Source organism: Lepidochelys kempii, chromosome 4 (genome assembly GCF_965140265.1).
Source record: "Lepidochelys kempii isolate rLepKem1 chromosome 4, rLepKem1.hap2, whole genome shotgun sequence".
Lineage (NCBI taxonomy): Eukaryota > Metazoa > Chordata > Testudines > Cheloniidae > Lepidochelys > Lepidochelys kempii.
Window position 1 is genome coordinate 54,805,400 of NC_133259.1, and position 20,887 is coordinate 54,826,286.

General features: G+C 38.2%; 1 protein-coding gene across 4 annotated transcripts in view; it reads right to left on the reverse strand.

Annotated features, from left to right (window-relative positions):
- Window positions 1-20,887, reverse strand: part of TTC29 (tetratricopeptide repeat domain 29) — a 359,180-nt gene that overhangs the window by 87,761 nt on the left and 250,532 nt on the right. For all 4 annotated transcript variants that reach the window (XM_073341296.1, XM_073341297.1, XM_073341298.1 and 1 more), the window contains one exon: window positions 18,368-18,453. In XM_073341296.1, coding sequence (XP_073197397.1) covers window positions 18,368-18,453 — 86 coding nt within the window. The remainder of the gene's footprint in view (window positions 1-18,367; window positions 18,454-20,887) is intronic.

Consider the following 20,887-nt stretch of genomic DNA (forward strand, 5'->3'; position numbering starts at 1 on the left):
GGGTCCTGTGCACTACGGCAATTGGGGACCCTCCCACCTTCCCTGCCCCTTGTGGAATGGGAGGCCCTGGTGAGCTGTTCAGTCTGAGCGCACCCCACATTCATCCCTCAAAAGCTCCTGTCCCGGCTCCCTGCTCCAGCCTGTTGGCTCTCAACACAATGTGCAAGCAGGGACCTCCTCAAATTATGCTCCACCCCATCCTGCCTCCTTCCATAGATTGTGGTTTTGGAGGTGGGGGAGAGAGGTTTCCCCCTGTGGTCCTGGAGCCCCCTGAGATGGGGGCCCTGTGCAAATGCATTGCATGTACATTGGTTAATCCAGGCCTGGACTTCAAGGCCTCAATAAGTCTTTCTAAGATTCCAGCTTAAGGCACAGTCAGGGATAGTATTAAAATCTCCTTACAGCACCAATGTCCAAGATTTAAAGAAATAGTTCGCAATTTTACAATTAACTCAGAGGGCATACAATTCCCCTTGCAATATTTGTGTACACATCAGACATTCTGCCATGTCCATATGGGGACGTTTCCAAAGGCATTCCATACTGGGCTGATATCACTCCTTGTTTAAGCAGGGCCTCATGTGGCCAAAATCTGTCAGGGAAGATTGCTTAGGTGTGAGGAGGCTGCCACTTTCATTCTAACCAAGGGGGTTCAACAGCCAGAAAAGTAGGTAGAATTGGCCAGGGAAGAGGCTTGGACAGAATGCTGGGACAATTAACTGACTTAGTACTCCCTGCAGCTAGGTTCCAGGGTAACTCTCAAAAGAAAGTAAAGCTGCTCCCGGTAGGAAGAAATCCTTAGAGAAGGCAGAGGTGGTAACCTCACTTGCACTCCCCAGAGAATGGTTTTCCCACCTGGATTGCTGAAGCCATTGCTTGTACAAGGAGGTGCAAAGGCACTCATAATTCTCAAATGTCCCCCATTTGAGGGACGTTACTTATTTTGGTCCCAAAGTTACACAAATCTGGTATGCTGTCACATATATTGTTGAAAACTATTTAAATCTATCTGAAATAAAGACTTGTGCAACCAAGGTTACAAAAAGAGCTATTTACACTAAAGGAAAAAATCCTGTAGAATTTTAATTTTCCTGTCTGAATAAGATTTTTTGTGTCCCTCATTTTGGGTCAAGGTCCCACACTGAGCCAGAGTCTCAGCTGGTGACATAGCTCCACTGAAGCTGATTGGTACCAGCTGAGGATCTGGCCCACTGTGTCCCATATTTAGGACTTGGCAAGTTGAGAAGTATGCCTAGCCTACTCTCTTGTAACTCTTTCTCAGAACAGGATGCTTAGGAGATAGATATTTGTGTACACAATCCCAAATTGCACATAAAACATCTGCAGAAAAATAAACCAAATAAATCATGAACATGAAGAGGGGCGCAGACAAGATATACTGTATGTGTCCACCTTAGACTGTTTCCCCAACTTCAGCCACTGCAGATCTACCACATAATGAGGCGAGTCCTCAAAGGAAAGGAGATGTGGAATTGTCCCTGTATGCTCTGGGTGCTCAGTGTTCACTCAAGCGGAATATGTGAATGGAGCCTGAGAGCCTCATCTATGGTCAAGGTTTCACTAACAGCTGCTGGGGAGGGAAAACATCAGAAGGTACTGTATACCTAAAGAGACAGATTAAGATATAGGCACTATAGACCTGTGCCAGAACCCCAGGTCCTGGAGTCATACGATTACATCAAAATTGTAACTTTCATTTTAGAAAAAAGCACGTGGCCTTCATGGTTGTAAAGACAAGCTTGAAACCATAACTCAAGTGTTACCAATGCCAGAGTCTTCAGTTAGCCTGAAACAGCCAGCTCTGAGAAGAGCCTCATGTATCTGACAACAGGGTGTTAACTCCAAGACCTACTTTTTTGGTGGGAGGGGTCCTGCCAACACCACCCAACAGAGTATTTCTGGCAAGAAAATATCATTACAGTAGTCCTAACCCATCCACCCAGATACACTCTGGCTGCTGGAGTAAATACTTGGGAATCTCTGTTGCCTCACCTAGAAAGTGAAGGAGTCCCCATGTGGCTGACCCATGCCACAGGACAGTCCATATCATGGTGTGCCTATAGCACAGACTGCCTTAATCCAGCCCTTGTATACCTCTACAAGGGGACTGGTAGTTTAGTTAGGTGATAGTAAGTTAATAGCACAAGTAGGATGGGAGGGATGTTGATAAAGTGGTCTGGTGGTGCAAGGAGAATGTAGCTGGGTAGAGCCTGGTGGGATCGCACCAGTGAGGGGACCTGAGGCTGAATGTGGTGAGTACTGGGATGCCATAGCTTGGAGAAGACACTGAAGAGTCAAGCAGAGGATGAGGGGGAAAGGGTTGAGCTGGGGTTGGCAAAGCTAGTTGGCTGCTGATAGTGGGCAATCGCGAGGAAGGGTCAAACGTTAGCAAAGGAGCTGGGGTAGGCATTTGGAGGAGGGAACAATGTTCTCATTGTCTTTAAATGTGTACACGTCTGCTCAGACCTAGAGAAATTCACACTAACCTTCCTTATACAAATTGATCTGTCACTTGGCAGTAGCTTATTTGTAGGAATCAGGTCAAGGAAGTAATTCCGCTGCTAGCTACTGTTAGGATATAGATATTCAGGCCTGTCTGTAAAGGCCTATACTCTAAGAATTTAGGTGTATTCTTATCACTTAGCTAGTAATAGAGGTATACAAGAAAGAATCAAAATCACTGTCTGCCAGTGTAAGGTCCTTCTCTTACTATGACAGTCTGAGGCCCTGTGCTTAGGCTAAGATCTTTGGCTAAGCAGCAGAGGCAGCCACAAGCTGGGAAGCGAATGGTCAGATCCTCACATTCCAAACTAGTCACACTGAAATAAGGTGCTATTGGGCTGTTAGGAACACAATCCTGTCCTGATAATGCCTATCGCCTCCAGAGAAAGGGAAGTGCCTAGAAGATGTAAAAGGAAACTTAGTTTGATAGCATCCTGTCTGGCAAGAACTCACTTATCAATAGTTGGGATGTGAAATCCTCATTTCTTTGTTGTTCTATCACTGTAGTCCCCATTTCCCTATTGTTTGTCTCTATAATCTCTGTCTGGTTCTGTGATTGTTTCTGTCTGCTGTATAATTAATTTTGCCGGGTGTAAACTAATTAAGGTGGTGGGATATAATTGGTTAAATAATCAAGTTACAATATGTTAGGATTGGTTAGTTAAATTTCAGTAAAATGATTGGTTAAGATATAGCTAAGCAGAGGCTGTTACTCTGAAACCTATCAAGTTTTACTATATAGTCTGCAGACAATCAGGAAGTGTGTATGTGTGTGTGTGAGGGGGGGAAATGGGAACAGAGAATGGGGGTGGGGAAATTGGAATCATGTTTAGCTAAGGGCAGGAATGGGAACAGGGCCACGGGTAAGACTCTGTGGTTTCAGAGCTGGGAAGGGGGACACTAAGGAAGGAAACTGGAATCATGCTTGCTGGAAGTTCACCCCAATAAACATCGAATTGTTTGCACCTTTGGACGGGTGTTGTTGCTCTCTGTTCATGTGAGAAGAACCAGGGAAGTAAGTGGGTGAAGGAATAAGCCCCCTAACAGCTACACTCCTTCTTCTCGGCCAATCTGTGCTGAGGACATGGATGTCTAGAAGAGGATGTTCAGTGGCTATGAAATCACAGCAGTCATGGAGGAGATAAGTCAATAGGGTTGGAAGGCCATACAGTAACTGTACATTTGTGTATATCTGCTGCAACGCTGAAATACCCACAGAATTTAGTCAACTACTACAAATAAGTACAGCAAAGAAATGGATTTTACTTTATTTTTACTTGAGAGCATGAAATAAAAATGCATTTTATGATAAAATACTATGCATTGCATACTACTCAGCATGACCTTTGGTAATTTCCTTTGTAATGAAAATGCAAGCATATTCTGTTTTCTCACATTTTGTGTTTTTATATATATATATATATATATATATATAAATGATATAACAAACTGGACTAGACAGGATAATCTATACTGCTAATGTACATTACAGAGGTTTATTTGGTACCTGCATAGTCTGATTGATGAATTTCCTGCTGACACATCAAAAGAGCAGAAGGTAGGGTTTATGAGGTTTAGAGTTATTGGAAGGGTTTAAAGTGGGTTTTAAAAATTTTGCTTTGTACAAGAGGTTCTGAGGAAGGCTGACTATTGAAATGCATGAACTTGATGTTGCTAGGTCCATTATAACATCTTTTCAAATAAAGGTTGATACTTTTGTACTTTTGGAATCTTGTAGAATGAGTTCATATTCTATGTGCAGTTGAACTGATCAAATTATTGTACAGTTCTCAAAATAAGAGGATATAGCTATTTTCACTTTGTTTTGAACCATCGAAAAAGAAAATATGAAATAAAATTAATGGAAGAAAAATTATAATTGAAGCACTGATTTTGTCATATATCTCTTCTTAGCCTGTGCTGACCAAGTATATTGATGGCTTTATCTCAACCTCCTGCAACTATATGACTCAAAACATTGAGTGCTTTCTTTGAGCAAGAAAAGCAGCCTCATACACAAATACATTTCCTTTCTCAACGTAGATCCCTCTTTTGCCCCCGGTGATATGGTGGACAAATCCCATGGGATCAGGACAAGAAAGGGTTAGTAATCTGTCCTGCACACCAGGGCTAAAGTCAATGTGACCCACAACCCCTGCCAACAATGAGAGAACATTAGTGGGAGGAAATAAAAAAGGCAGAGATTTTGGGTCTGAGACACGTGTGCGATGAGTAGCTCTTATCTAGGCACCATAGGAGCAGCCAAATCTGGAGAGAAAGCTTGGACTTGGCTTTAGGTTATCTTCCTATTAATATATTTGTTTGAAAGTCAAATTGCATGATGAGTTTTGATCCTACACAGTGCCTGTAAACTGTGTCTTACAACAGGTGGGGAAAGTTTCCCACTCATACCTATGTTTTCCATAAACTTGGAATTATCTTTGACCTTGATCTTTCCTTCCCCATATCATTTCCTTCACAACACTGCCTCAAGTGTCAAGCCTCAAGGCTAGGATTTTTTAAAACAGCAGACTGCAAGTGAGAACCAAACTCTTACCAGGATAATCACTGGACATAGACTTATGTAAAGACACAGGACAGAATGAATATTTGAGTGAACAGCATTTCTGTTTAGAAAGGCTGGTTCTGAGAACAATATCTCTCTCCCTGGGTCTTAACAGGTCTGTTGTGGCTGAAAGTCACTTTGGTGCAGAAAGCAAGCTCAGAAAGCAAGTCTATATACACCACATAAATCCTCAAAATAGGGCTGAAGTGGTCATCCTTTTGTCCTTTGCCAAATAAAAAGCTAGTTATGGCTGTACATTTGAGAGAGAGGGAGGCACATCATCATAGTGCATTTGAATCACCTTTTTTGTCTATCTTTAATTCTGAATCAACATGAAAGCTTGTAATTTATAAACAAGTTTCTTGCTTGATACTAAAGCACCAAATATAGTAAAACTGTTCAAACATCACACACATCCCCTTATGCTTCAGAGAATAAACCATATCAATTTTATTCACTAAGTATTATATTACTAAAATATGCTCTCCTAAACTTACAAGTTGTAAGTACATGTAAGTTGAATGATTTTAGCAACTTGAATCCTGTTAACATCAATGACAACTGTATGGCTAAAACGCCGTATGATCCTTTGAACATTTAGGAGTTTATGTTTCAGGAACACTAGAGGAAGGTCTCCTCATCCCAATAACAGTCCATAATGATAGGCACTGTGGAATAGATCCATTGCTCAATTACTCTAATTTTACACAAGTGACCCCACTGATTTTAGTAGAGTCCCAACAATATAAAACATATACATTGCAACACTGGAGAATCTGTCATAATACCTCAATAGGTATACCTTGGTGGTCCTTTCACAAGGAAATAGACAGTGTAGGGATATGATATTAGAAAGACCAAGGTACAAAACAAGATTAAACTAGATAGAGATATAAAGGGTAACAAGAAAACATTCCATAAATACATTAGACACAAGAGGAAGACCAAGGACAGGGAAGGCCCGTTACTCAATGAGGGGGGGAAATAATAACAGAAAATGTGGAAATGGCAGAAGTGCTAAATGACTTTTTTTTTTCAGTTTTTACCAAAAAGTTTAGTAGCGATTGGATGTCTAACACAGTGAACACCAGGAAAATGAGGTAGGATCTGAGGCTAAAATAGGGAAAGAATGAGTTAAAAATTAATTACACAAGTCAATCATCTTCAAGTCACCTGGGCCTGATGAAATACATCCTAGAATACTCAAGGCACTAACTGAGGAGATATCTGAGCCATTAGTGATTATCTTTGAAAAGTCATGGAAGATGGGTGAGATTCCAGAAGACTGGAAAGGGGCAAATATAGTGCCAATCTATAAAAAGGGGAATAAGGATAACCTGGGGAATTATAAACTAGTCAGCTTAATTTCAGTACCTGGAAGGATAATGGGGCATATAATTAAGCAATCAATTTGCTTAAGATTGAAGATAATAAGGTGATAAGTAACAGTCAGCATGGATTTGTCGAGAACAAATCGTGTCAAACCAACCTAATAGCTTTCTTTGACAGGGTAGCAAACCTTGTGGATGGGGGGAAATGGTAGATGTGGTATATCTTGACTTTACTAAGGCTTTTGATACTGTCTCACATGATCTTCTCGTAAGCAAACTAGGGAAATACAACCTAGATGAAGCTAGGTGGATGCATATCTGGTTTGTAAACCATTCCCAGAGACTAGTTATCAGTTATTCACAGCCAAGCTGGAAGAGCATATCAAGTGGGGTCCTGCAGGGACTGGTCCTGGGTCCAGTTCTGTTCAATATCTTCATCAATAATTTAGATAATGGCATAGAAGGTACACTTATAAAGCTTGCAGACGATACCAAGCTGGGAGGGGTTACAAATACTTTGGAGGATGATCTGGAGAAATGGTTTGAAGTAAATAGGAGGAAATTCAGTAAGGACAAATGCAAAATACTCCACTTAGGAAGGAACAATCAATTACACACATACAAAATGGGAAATGACTTCCTAGGAAGGAGTACTGCAGAAAGTACTGGTGGTCATAGTGGATCACAAGCTATATATGAGTCAACAGTGTAACACTATTGCAGAAAAAGCAAACATCATTCTGGGATGTATTAGAAGGAGCGTTGTAAGCAAGACACAAGAAGTAATTCTTCTACTCTATTCTTTGCTGATATGGCCTCAGCTACAATATTGTGTCCAGCTCTAGGCACCACATTTCAGGAAAGATGTGGACAAACTGGAGAAAGTCCAGAGGAGAGTGACAAAAATGATTAAAGGTCTAGAAAACATGACCTATGAGGAAAGATTGAAAAAACTGGATTTGTTTAGTCTGGAAAAGAGAAGACTGTGAGGGGACATAACAGTTTTCAAGTACATAAAAGATTGCTACAAGGAGAAGGGAGAAAAATCGTTCTCGTTAACCTCTGAGGATAGGACAAGAAGCAATGGGCTTAAATTGCAGAAAGGGAAGTTTTGGTCAGACAATAGGAAAAACTTCTTAACGGTCAGGGTAGTAAAGCACTGGAATAAATTGCCTAGGGAGATTATGGAATCTCCATCACTGGAGATTTTTAAGAGCAGGTTAGATAAACACCTGTCAGGGATGGACTAGAAGATAATACTTAGTCCTGTCTTGACTGCAGGGACTGGACTAGAAGACCTCTTGAGGTCCCTTCCAGTCCTATGATTCTATGATATGAACATATGGTGATAAAGGACACAAAAGTGAGATTCTAAGGTGAGAATTTATGTTGGAAAAATGACTATCCATGTTAACAAAAGATTACTGCTGCTATCAATATTTTATCAATTTGTTCTTGCAAAAAAAAGTGACAGGAGGATACTAATTTCTACTACTGTAACTTTAAAAACACAAAATACAGTTCTGCTTCCAAACCTGCACTTTAAATTGTTGTCAAATTTTATTGGAAATACATTTATTTTGATTTCTGACAGTCTAACCCTGTTTAGCCATTTCACAGTCGGTGAGCTGTAAAGATGTTTCTGCCTCATTTACAGTTCTTGAGCATGATTTAGACAATCAACCGCAACATTAGTCAAAGAGATCACTAGCTAATGATTTCTGACAAGCGCTGCAGTAACAGGCTAAGGCCTAGACTGGGTAGCAGCATCTGAGGATATTTTACTGGAGCCAACAATAGGTGCTGGTAGATAGATAGATGATGCAATGTGCACTTAATGCCTCTTATGCACTTCCAGAAAAAGCACATAATTCTGACATGCCAGTAAACAGAATCTTTTTCTAGACATATTATGCAGTTAAAATAAAGACACTGGTGCTACATGGGCATTTTAATCTGCAATTTGGGAAGAGCACTACAAAAGATGTCAAAGAAATTTATATTTTGTTGATTTTTTTAAGGCAGCTCATACTACTACTGTTTTAAAAACATTGGCTCAGAGCACAGGAAGGAAAATTTATCAAAGGATTCCATCCTGGAGTTTCCTTTAATTTCTTCTGTTTTGGGGTGGGGTTTGAACCCCATACAGAAGAAAAGGGAGCTGGTCTCTAAACCGTTTGGAGGTGACAGGATCTTCCAAAGGCAGTGTCACCAAAACAGAGGACCTATGCTGTCACATTGGCTTTGAGGCTTTCTGCTGCAACTGCTCCTACAACCCCATTAAAGCAGAGGTTCCACACAACAGAAGGTCTCTCTAGGAAAATTACTGCAACCCAAAGCTGCATCAATTTTTTTTTCAGATTTCCAGAGTGTTGGGAGTGGTATGTGTCCTTCTGACCCTGGTTCACTCCATTCTTATGCATGTATATCGGTTTAATCTATCAGTTTTTAACACTGTTTGGTCAAGTGTCTACATGCCTACAGACCTACCTGAGTAAGGGCGAAGCAAAATCTGAGTATGGGTTTCATGATGTGGCTCCTGCTGCATAATTACATTGCAAAGTGGGAGAAGTCAAATGGCAAACAAAGATTATTTATAACGTACTTATTATGGTAGAGCCCACAGGCCCCAGTAAGGATCAAGGCCCCATTCCTCTACACACTGTATAAACAAGTATGAAGATACAGTTCCTTCCCCCAAGGAACTTGCAATCTAACACTCAAATCCTGAAAACATTTATGCATGCGAGTAACATAAAGCATGTGAGTAGACACTTTGAAACCATGTGTTTCAAGCTATTAATGTGCATATGTGCTTGCAGGATTAATGTCTCGGAAAGAAGAATATTCCACAAATCTCTTGCTGACACACAATGTATATTACATAATGTATATTTTATATAATGTAACGTATATATTTTGGCAGAATGGATTCAAATTGATAGGATGTAATTACAAGTAATTTAGCACCAAAACTTATTTCAAGGGGTAACATAAATCTCCCACTGACTTCAGTGGAGCCAAGATTTCACCTCATATGCTTAGCATTTTGCTGCATCGGGGCCTTAACGACACAAAATATTTATTAGGTGATTAAATAAAGGTTAATTGTGGTCACTTTTCCCCGCTAATATTTTGTTGTTGATACTCCTTCTTATGCTTCTTTCTTCATCAGTACTACTATTCCTTGTCATGCTTTTCTATGCTGTAATCAGCACTAATAGTAACTCTTAATTCTGACTCTATTTCTGCAATGGATGTATCAGTTCAGAAGCAATGCATATAATCTCCCTTACTGAACCTCATGTAAGGTCTGACTCAATACAAAAATATTCCAACCTGTTCCCTTAGTGCAGAAGCCTATACATGCCTCAAAAAATCCCAGACATTCTAGTATAGTATTTTTGTACAATTTGAAATCTTCATTGCATGTGCCATTACTATAGCAAAGGTGTTTGTAACTCTAATTTAGAACTGGAATGTAATGTTTTCAAAACCAGCCAGTTGGACATATTTCTTCAAAATAAAACATGGTATAACCATCTGGAGAGAAGAAGCTTCATCTGTTATCCTTTAACACTGATATAAGAGGAAAAAACAATTTATGTATCCTTTCCATCCTGACAGATGTGACAATGGCTACAAACACTATGCCTGCCAAGAGCTTTTATCAAGTATGTTATAACAACTAGTAATAAGTGTAAATAATAAATGGCTACGATCTTGTGGGAAACAGTGGCAATACTAAACAATTTTTGGTGCTTGCTGATGGGGGTCTGCTACTCTTGGAATTCCCTGGCTTCCCAGTAGACTTTTGTCCTGACAATAAACAACAGTTTAATACTTTATCTAATCCCAGCCAGGAGGTGAGTTCAACAGCAAGCTTTTGCAGATGTTCACATCCAATAATTTATCCATAATTGATGAAACAGGGAGGTCATATGTAATGGTTGCTACTATTCCAGCAACAAATAAACGGTTATTGACAAAACAAGCCAGTGTGGCGCTGAGTGCTGAGCAGTGACAAGCATGAGACAGAGGTAGTGATAAGAATATAGCCCTTCATCTTGAGAATAGCTGAATATGATGTGTGGCGTAAGGGCCACATAAGCAGATGGAGGTGACTTGTAAAGGAAAAATGAAATTCCTCAAGTACATACAAAGCGAAGTCAGACAGAAGCAGAGAAGGAAACAGTGAGAGGGGGTGGACAAAACTGGGGACTTGGGTAAGTACAAATGCATGAACTGTTCAGAAATGCCTTTGTAGAGCAACACTGTGATCCAGATGTCTGAATTGCTTTTATCGCATAGCTGTGTCAACACTAATATACCTGGCTGTCAAATTGCTGCAGCCTCCTAAGACCCTAATATCATAGTGTATGCATGTGCATGCTTCAGTGCCCATAACTTCTTGCCACTGAGTTTCTATCAATATTCTGCTTAACGCTTATTTATATCTTTATTTCTATCCATAAAAATGTGTTTATATAATAAAAATCTTCCTAAATAAAACAAACAATCCAAAAAATAGAAAGCTATAGTATATAGACAGAAAAAAAAATTGGAGATAAGCTGGGGAAATATTTTATAAAATTTAAAATGCAATTTAAAGAATGTAATTTCTCTGCCTTTAACTTTCATATCTGCACAAAGTTCTAATTCAATAGGAAACCTTACATTTTTGTAAGTCTTAACCTATGTAAGAAATATAGCAAATGGATTAATAGACTATATTTTTATTGACTGAATAAAACTTGAGTCATTTACATGCAAATAAACAGTTTAAATCAATTCTGAGCATCCATTTCAATGCTAAAAGATAATATTTTTACAATGTTCACTGTGTAATGTTCTACTATGAAAAACAGTAGAATGAAATGGTGGCTATTATTGCTATATGTAGTCATAAAAAGATTTCAGAAAGAAATATTTTAAATATTAATATTACTAAAATCACTTAAAGCACTAAGGATGTTAAATCGATTTATTTAGATGTACAATTTACTTCATACTTTGCTACCAATTCTTTTGATCAGCTCTAAAATAATATAAAAGCTGAAAGTAAAACAGCAAAACAAACTGCGGCTAGCAATGCCACAGCAAGCTCTAGGTTTTATAGTATAAATTGGCATATTGCAATGTTCTAGCTTTTCAAGTTATTCATCTGTCTGTCAAACGACAAATGTTTAAATTCTTTAAGTCTAGACAATAGATCTCCCCCCTCACTCTTATATAACTGTTATGATTTCAATCCAGCAAAAATTTTAAGCGTGTGCTTAATTTTAAATACATGAGTAATCCCACTGAAGTCAATGGAACTTCTCACATACTGAAATTTAAGACCATGCCTAAGTAAATGAATTGCTGGATTGGGGCCTGATTTATAAAATTTAAGAAACTAATCATTATAACAGTTTGTTCATATTCAATTATAATATTCTTTTAAAATGCCTGCTCTTTTCACGTTAACTATATGCGCTTATGGAAAATGTTTGAAATCAAACTAAAAAGCCTCTTCAGAATTTAACAATATTTGTATTTCATTAAGAAACTGAACTTTGCCTTATTTTCATGAAAATCCACATACTGTTTTGAAGTTTTTACACAAAAAGGTCCAATTCAGTTAAAGTAAGGTGGATTTGCAACAAAAATGTACAAATTCATAGGGTTTGTATGATTTTGGTGCAAATCCTCCATTTCTCAAAACATGTAAAAAGCTTTTGTGAGTATCTAATCACCTGAGAAATGAACTGTACAATTTTTCACAAAAACATTTCCAGATCTTCCACAGCCCTACACATCAGAGTTCTTACATTTCTGTTTTTTAATAAAAAGATTAAGCACTAAATAACCCATAATGTATACTCACTGTTATATGGTTTTGTATTTAATTTTACTTTTTTATCCTATGAGAATGACACAGATTGAAACAGTGTCTGGAAATGGAAGGGTGGTCATTTTTAACTGGCTGCACCAGAGAACAGTTTCACCATAATTGGCAGAAAATGTCCTTTAATACACCTATTTTGACTCATGGAAGGAAACAATTCAGGTTTCAAAAGCCTCAAATGGGACAAAAGGCCTTAACTGTGGCTTTAAACTGCTACAAGTCTGTGTAAGGGGCATGGTATAAGGGGCACACACAATTTGGTTCCTGGCTCCCACCTTGCTACTAGGGGATGGGGAAAATGTAATCTGCACCAGCCTTATACTTAGCAATGATTACATCATCTGCTGCACCAACTCAGCTGCACTGGCTGACATATAGGATTTGTCTTCCCTGCAAATAAAAGGAAAGTTCTTAACATGGTTAGCTAAACCGTGTTAGGCAACTTGGGTTGAAATAGCGGTGAAGACATGGCATGGGAATAAGAGTGCTCCATATACTTTCTCACTCCCTTGCATGTCAGAATAGCCTGTGTTATGATTGTGCCTTCAATGATCAAACACTTCAGACAGTTTGAAATTACAGCTATGTGAGCCTTCTGCAAGGAAACTGAAAACCAAGTAAAACTCTGCTAGCTTCATGTTCGAACATGAAAACTAAACCAGCTACATTTTGTGCAAATTATTTAGATTGCAGAGAATCTTTCACTGATTCTCAGGAACAAATTTTTATTATTTATTATTTTCATTTTGGTAGCATGAAGGAACCCAGCCATGGTCCTTTACAGTCTTTGCATAGCCATTAATTCTTAGTGTGCATGTTTTGTAGTTTCATAATAAAATTAGACAATCAAAAATCTTGTGAACAATAACTATGTGAAGTCTAAGCAATCATATGCAATGCATAAATGTAAATGAATCTTGATGGTTTCAATTTGAGTTTCGCCTTTGGAACTCTAGGTTTGGAAACTTAAAGCAAAATTGCACAGATGTGACATTCACAAATAACAAAGCCAGCAAGTTTCACACAACATTATCTGATACAGAGAAATACTCAAAGTTAGTCTTTTAGACTTCCTGACACTGGTTCACAATGCCAATTCCCCTACTGCCTGTGACACAAATTTCCCAACAACGGATACTGATGGTCATGTAAACATGTTTATGCCGAAAGGTTGATTTATTTTAGATTAATCTATCACGATAGGTAGCCAAGACTATAGCTCATCATCTTTTTAGTTTTCTGGGGGAGGAGGTGGGGAAATGGGGGCTTAAGTGATAAAAACTGAGAACTAAAAGAGACATGAGTCTCCTACTCTTGAGAAGCAACCCTGAGACAAAAAAGTCAGGCTATTAACTATAAGAAGGGATGTTTACAAATGCTATTATTTTCTGCTGAATCAAAGCTTTCCAAAAGCATGATAATCTTCTGATCTAGTAACATGCTTTCAGTATATTCTATTTTTCCATGGCATATGATTTTTATGTTAATTCTAATTTTCTTTAACTGAATCACTTTTAAGGGGGTTTCCCCTCAGAGTATATATTTGGGGCATGTTACCCAAGAGAAATCCAGTCCATTAGTAATGGAGCTATTCTGACACCGTTATCTGAGCAAACAGGAAAGCATTTTAACCACAGACCCCAAAGGAAAACCACTGATTTGCTCCAAGACAAACAAGGCATCACTAAGATGCAAATTTGGGTGTCACATAGGTGAGCACTGAAGGGAAAAAATGTCATGACATTTTTGAGAAAGGGCACTCTATTCAGTTCCACTCCATGCTACCTCAATCCTCTATTCCCATCCCTCTTCAGGGATCCCTGTAATGAGAAACTTCTTAGAGATGAAGAGGCTTCTCTAAAACAAAGCAATCAACAAAATCCCTCATGGTACCGGGAAATGCCTAGCACCATACAAATCCAAATTAAAAAGTTATATCTTCTTTCCATATGAAGCTGAACAAATTAACTGAATGTTCAGGTTTCATGTGGTGACGATGGCAACAATCATCCCTTCCCTGAAGTTGTAGGACTGGTTCAAGACACTCAGCCTGAGAGATTCATAATTACACATTTCACTCAGGGTAACAAAGAGAAGATTTTTTGTGGGCAATGATCACTACCAATACAAGTGCCCCCGTCTCCTTTTGCTACAGATCTTCAAATCTTCATCAAATGCCTGGTAATGGTGGCACATCTCATAATTGTGTAAACCTTGAAAACTTATCAATATTTGGACAACTCTCTCATCAACCCCTGATTTACACAAAGAATTCTGACCTATAAGTACTGTGCTCCCTGAGTTCACATCAATCAGAAGTGCTCCTTCACTCAGATGCAAAGTTCTCCTCCCCGCCCCAAAAAAACCAGACAGACTCCAGAGGAGGAACACTATTGCTTTCCCTTAAAGAATTTCCGATATTCAAAAACAATCAGAATACAGAGTCTAGGTATGATCAGATCTTATCTAATGTTTCTAGCCATAAAATCTACATTCAGTTTAAAAAACTATATCAAATATGCAATATACCTTTAAAAAACCATGTCAAATATGCAATACTTTGCCATATACAAGATTTCTAATTATATGAAAATATTTGTAACAAATATTTGGTTAGCAATACAATTTTGGAGAGAAGCATCTATAGCAAGACCTACTGTCGAGTTAGTCTAGACAGCAACCAGCTAACCTCTTCATGGCAAAATCCACAGTAGACTTTTATATTTCAGACATTTATACTTTTTTCCAAACATGGCAAAAGCAATTAGATACAATAATAAAGCGGACCTTGCTTGACACCCAAAAATACCACAAAGATGTTAAATGGAGTTAAGTCTCAATCTTGCGAAGACTTACACACGTATTTAACTCTACACGCTTGAACAGTCCCACTGAACTCAGGCCTGGTTTACATGTAAGACAGCTTACGTCAACCTAACTCTGTTAGTGTCTAAATACACTAAAATATTCTTCCACCTGTGTATCTCTCCCACTACACCGACTTAATAACTCCACCTCTGCCAGAGGTATAGCACTTAGGGTATGTAGTTAGGTCGACGCAGTGTCAGTATAGTCACTGCGTTGCTTACATCGACTGTTGCTGACTTTCAGAAGCCATCTCACAATGCCCCACAGGGACAGTTAAATTGCTGCATGCGCTCCTGGTGAGGATACCCACCGCTGACAAAAGGAGCGTAGTGTGGACATGCAAAAGCAATTTAATTACTATAGTGGCTGTACACCAAGGTAACTTAGGTAAACTTAATTTTATAGTGTAGACTTGCCCCCAGTCTTTGCAAAACTGAGGTTACATGTATCAAATAAATAATTGATCAACAATTAGTCACGTTATATACTACATGCTTAGCAATATATTCTATTCTATATACTACATGCTTAGCAATAAAAATTATATTCACTGAAAATATTCCATTCTCTAGAAAAGAGGCTATATTTTTGATATAACAGATTGTAGCTTAATAATTTCAACCTTTTAATTACTGTGTCAGACAATGAATATTTTGAACATAAGCTTCTCCCCTTTGTTAGAAGAGATAATGAAAGAGAAACAAGTTTATATGCATACTGGTGTGTGTGCATGTTGGGGGGGAGGAAGTGACACACTAAATAGCAAAAGGAACCAAATGGCAACAATTTGAGGAAATGGTATTTGTAACAGCTGCTCCTTTTAGATTCCCCCAGAAGAAGACTGCCTGAGGTGGGCCACAGCACAAAAGGATAAAGAAGATGAAAACTCTGATGCAAAGCAGGAAAATAACTGCTGAGACCCCTGAGTCTACACTCAAATAGTCCCAAGCTGAGTGGCAAGACCTCTTTAGCATGCTACAGAAGCTGGTGATGAACTACACATTACCATGAAGCAAACTGGCTCCTAGCAGTATTGTTTGTATGTTATGTTTAATGATAACCAGTAGTCCTCTGGGAACAGGATGCAATGATTTCATCTCTGTAAGCATCTGAGCTCCCCTTGGATACAGAGACCATTAAATTGAGAACAGAAGGGTAAATTTTAGGCAATGATTTCTAATTGGAGAGTAAAGAAAACTTGTGCTCAGTGGCACTGAAACCATTGATATTTTACTGTTGTATATATTGATCACAGTTGAGGATGAAAAGAATGCATGAAATAAAATACTACCTATTTCTTTTCTCATTCTCATAATGTGGTACTTTTTTTTTTAAGTGAAAACTAACCTATTTTTCTAAATGAAAGTCTTCTCAGTTTATGTAAAGAGAGTTGATCTCGCAATTTTATACAACATTCGTAAGTTAAACTCTATTTAATATGTTTATTTTAATTAGCACACAAGTGATGAAAATATTAATAACCTACAGCGTAAGTGAGGATACTTAAACTATTTTATGATCCACCCTAGTGAATCCCATTTACATTCACTACTGTATTGGGAGTGTTTCATATTTAACAAAAAAGGCAAATTTGTTTTCTACCATCTGTCAAGTTGTTTTTATCTGTTGATTAAACATTATTATAAAACACACACTAATATATAAAGCTGAGCATCTTAACTGAAAGAACAAAGGTTCCAGCATTCTCCAAAAAAGCAATTATTTGACCCAGGATCAAAAAGCCACAGGTTAGTAAATGATCACCTGGTTTCTAACCCTCCTGTTTTAAGAAAAAATAATGCAAGAGATGGTGATTAGGAAACTCTGTCTGACAATATCATAATTTCCAGATAATCTTGGGCTGCTTTCAACTATGGTTTTGGCCTTTGAATGGAACGAAGACTGTGCTCATCTTGTTGGTCAAGGAGCTTCTCCTGGTCATGAACAAATCAAGTGTCCATGCCAAATTCTTTATCTCTATTACCGGTCTTTCTGCTCCTCATTCCCATAGGTTCTCAAACACCTGTTAATGCAGCAGCAAGAAGGAAAGAAAACTTGGAGTGTTTGTGGTCAAAAACTTGTGGACATGCAGAAAGATTTCAGCACAAGGAATTATAGTCTAATCTATTATTCCAGAACCCTGGAAAAGGCAAAAAAATCCGTATTTCTCCTTTGCCATTGCAACCACTAAATCTCACTCTGTAAAGTATTCTGGATCATAAACTGCTCTCTCAGTCTGAAATGTCTGCATTCAACTTCACAACCCAGAACCTCTGACTATAAGGATTTATCAGCCTATTCAGACTGATCATCTGCAGCATCAGGGTTGACTTCTCTGAACACCAGAAACCACATGTTTATAACAGGACAAATAACATAACACCCTCTCTTCCACAGTTCAGTCAATCTGCATGGAAGAAAATCCAAGAAGCACTGAAGAATCATGAAAAAGATAATAGAAAGTTTCTGGAACATCAAATTATTAATGTCTCCTTTGAAGAGGGAAATCCATCATCAACTATAAGCATACAGTAAACCAGCTGATACTGAAGAAATCATTGCTCAACTCAACCAACTTCAACTATTATCCAGTTTCCAGGGTTCAATTTTTGAGCAAGTTAATAAAAGAAACTAGTGAAGAGTCCTCTCCATGAAATATGTCCGCTGCTAGAACACTGGATCCCTCCAAACTGAGTTTAAGGCTTGGGCATGCACAGAGATGGCACTGGTTGTTTTGATGAATACCCTTTTGTTTGTCCACGGACAAGGACAAAATACATCCATACTCATACTACTGGATCTCCCCATAACATTGTTACAGTTGATCATAGAATGCTGCCATATTTCCCTAGAGATACAGCAGTGATTGGCAGAAGCATACTGGGTTGTCACTGATCTTTCCTCTAAAATTGATCCAAGATGCAGAGATGGACTACTGGTCCTGTCCTTCCAGGATTCTCACATGTAGAACTCTTTCCCATTCTATTCACCATCTATTCCCAGCAAATATTTCATACAGGCTATTGTAGTAAAATCATAAAATAAATGTTAAACAGTAATAAAAACTTTCATCACTAAAAATAGCAGATCAAAATCTACCTTTATTTAAGGCCACTTAATAGTAAAGCCAAGGTAATTGCTTCCAGACAAATTATAAAATGCATGTTAAGAAATGTTAAGTAAACTCACTATTATTGCTGTCTGTTCTTCTCCAGCAGAATGATAGGCTAGCCCTAAGCAATAGGCAGATTCTCCTTCCATCTTCTTATCACCTCCTAAAGGGGAGGAGTTGGGTTATAATTACTCTTAGTTCTAAACAAATTACACTACTACTGACAGCTCTTGAAAATAACGTACATGTCATTTTTTAATAACATATTACATTTTTCCTTATAGCTTGTCATTTATCACTTTCCAAACATTGATGTTTTCCATGTTTATCTAGAGCACTTATACTCAATTAAAAAAAAGCCACAAACATAGGAACTGCAAATGTTTTCATGAGACAGAGCACACAGTTTGTCATGCTATAAGGCTCTCTATTAGGAATTGTTTCACAGCACTGCCATCGCTTCTCCAAAGACAGTCATGAAACACCTTACATTTAGAGGGTCAGTACAATATCTCCATACAGTTATTTAGCTACATATAAACAGAAACTTGGTGCAGCAGAAAGAAGCCAGGAAATCAGTTACAGCTCCCTGATTCTCAGAATAGGTTTCCACACCAGCATAGGCTAGAGCAGCCTGAAAGCTGCTGTAATTTATACTAGCTGGCAATGGTTCCAGGAAACGCTACACAAATGGTGGACCACTGAAGTACAGCACATTCTGGATGTGGCTCTTCCTTATTCCAGAGACTGGGGATGGCAACTGAGTTAGATAAGCTAATTTGGCCCCACCGAGAGCTCCCAAAAGCAAAGGGAATTCTCAGCTGGCCAAAATGGACTGCTTTCTTGGCTCTTTGCACTGCTCCAGCAAAAGAAAACCTGGTTTGTATATTTAATAGTCTAATTTATATAAAATAATTTATTTACATCATTTTTTCAAAATTCACCAACCCAGAGTTTGGGTATATATACAAAAATTGATTAGTAAAGCAAACAAATTGGAATCCATGTCGAAAATATAAAACCTTCTTTCATCATGCAATACTGCCCATTCAACACAAAAAGCCTAGAAAATGAGCTTTGAAATGGGTCCTGAAGGTCAACAAATTCCCAACTACTGCACCAGTATAAACAGCTACACATGGAAAAGGAAGGTTATTTACCTCTCATGTTCTCCTAATATATTGTCTCTACAGATCCACACTCATGGAAGTTTGCGTTTAGGCTCCAAGTGTCCTGAAATCTTTGAAAGTCACAATTGCTGAGCCCATTAGGACACCCCCCTACCTACAGAATTGAACACACTTGGTAAAATTATAAAAGCAGGCAATCCCAAACCCTTCTGTTCTTTTTCCTAAGATTCCACGGGGGCAGAGAACGAGGTTGAGCAAATATGGCTCTACAGAGGAAATACACTCAAAACCTTTCTTTTTCCTTCAAGAACTGTCTCTGTAGAGCCTGAATCTTGAGAGACTGTTTATCAGTTTCGGGTCCAGATTCAGCAAAGCATATAACCACAGGCTTAAGCCCGGTGGAATGGATTGAATGCTGAAGAGAGATGGATTTAAGCACTAGCTTAAACTTAATCATGTACTTAAATATTTTGCTGAATCAGGGCTTCTTTGAGGGAGAGAGCAGGCTTTTGAACAGAGATTGAAGGACTGCCCATCTGAAATGAGCATCTGATCTCGTTTAAATATCTACAGAATAATGGTGAGTAAAGGTGTAACTTGCAGAACTCCCACAAGTTTCAAAGACACATGTCTCAGCAAGCTGTAATAGCTGTCTAGCTCATGTAATAAGAGCTCTAAAGCCATCTGGTAGTGAATAATGGATTTTCAATTTTCTGGCATTCTGAAAAATTGGGGAAAAAAGGTGCTTTGGGTCAGCCCATAAAAAATTTTTTTTCAAAAATTTCAGCAAATTGATATATTGAAAAAAGTTTGTTTAGATTTGGAGCATTTTAAAAATTTCTAAATTAAACAAAATTAAAGGAAATTTCAAACCAAAAAGTTGGTTTGGTTTCTTTAACTAGAACAATTTGGTGAAATCAACAAATTTGTGAAATGGTTAGGAATTGCCAAATCTGCATTTTTTTCCAAATAAGTTTTGGTCAAAAATATTTGAGCAGCTCTAAATTGGGATAGCTGCCTGGTGGTGGCAATGCAGAGTCAGATCCACTTTGATAATCTCTTAACAATTCTCTTGAATATGTAAACAAATAAGAAGAAGCATGACATAAGAAAGGTTTCATTTTGTGGTAGAATATACGCTTATTTGCAACAGTTATTGCTTTAAATGGTCTTGGAACTCACACTATTGAGTCACATGCTCCCAGGAGTGGGTTCTAAAGAAGCAACTCTCAGAAGAGAACTATTAGCTTCTGTGTTGAAAAAGAAGTAGGACAGATTGCCTAAGGACCAAATCCAAAGAAAGAAGGAACCATCCAATCAACATTCAGACAAATGCACTCAAAAAAGACATGTTCAAAAGGACTGTTATGGAATTAATGGAAACCTCAGACCCAGGGTGTAGTAAATTTTAAAAAAACCATTTTGCTTTAATCTCAAAAAATTACAGTGTCGGAGTGCAATATAGAT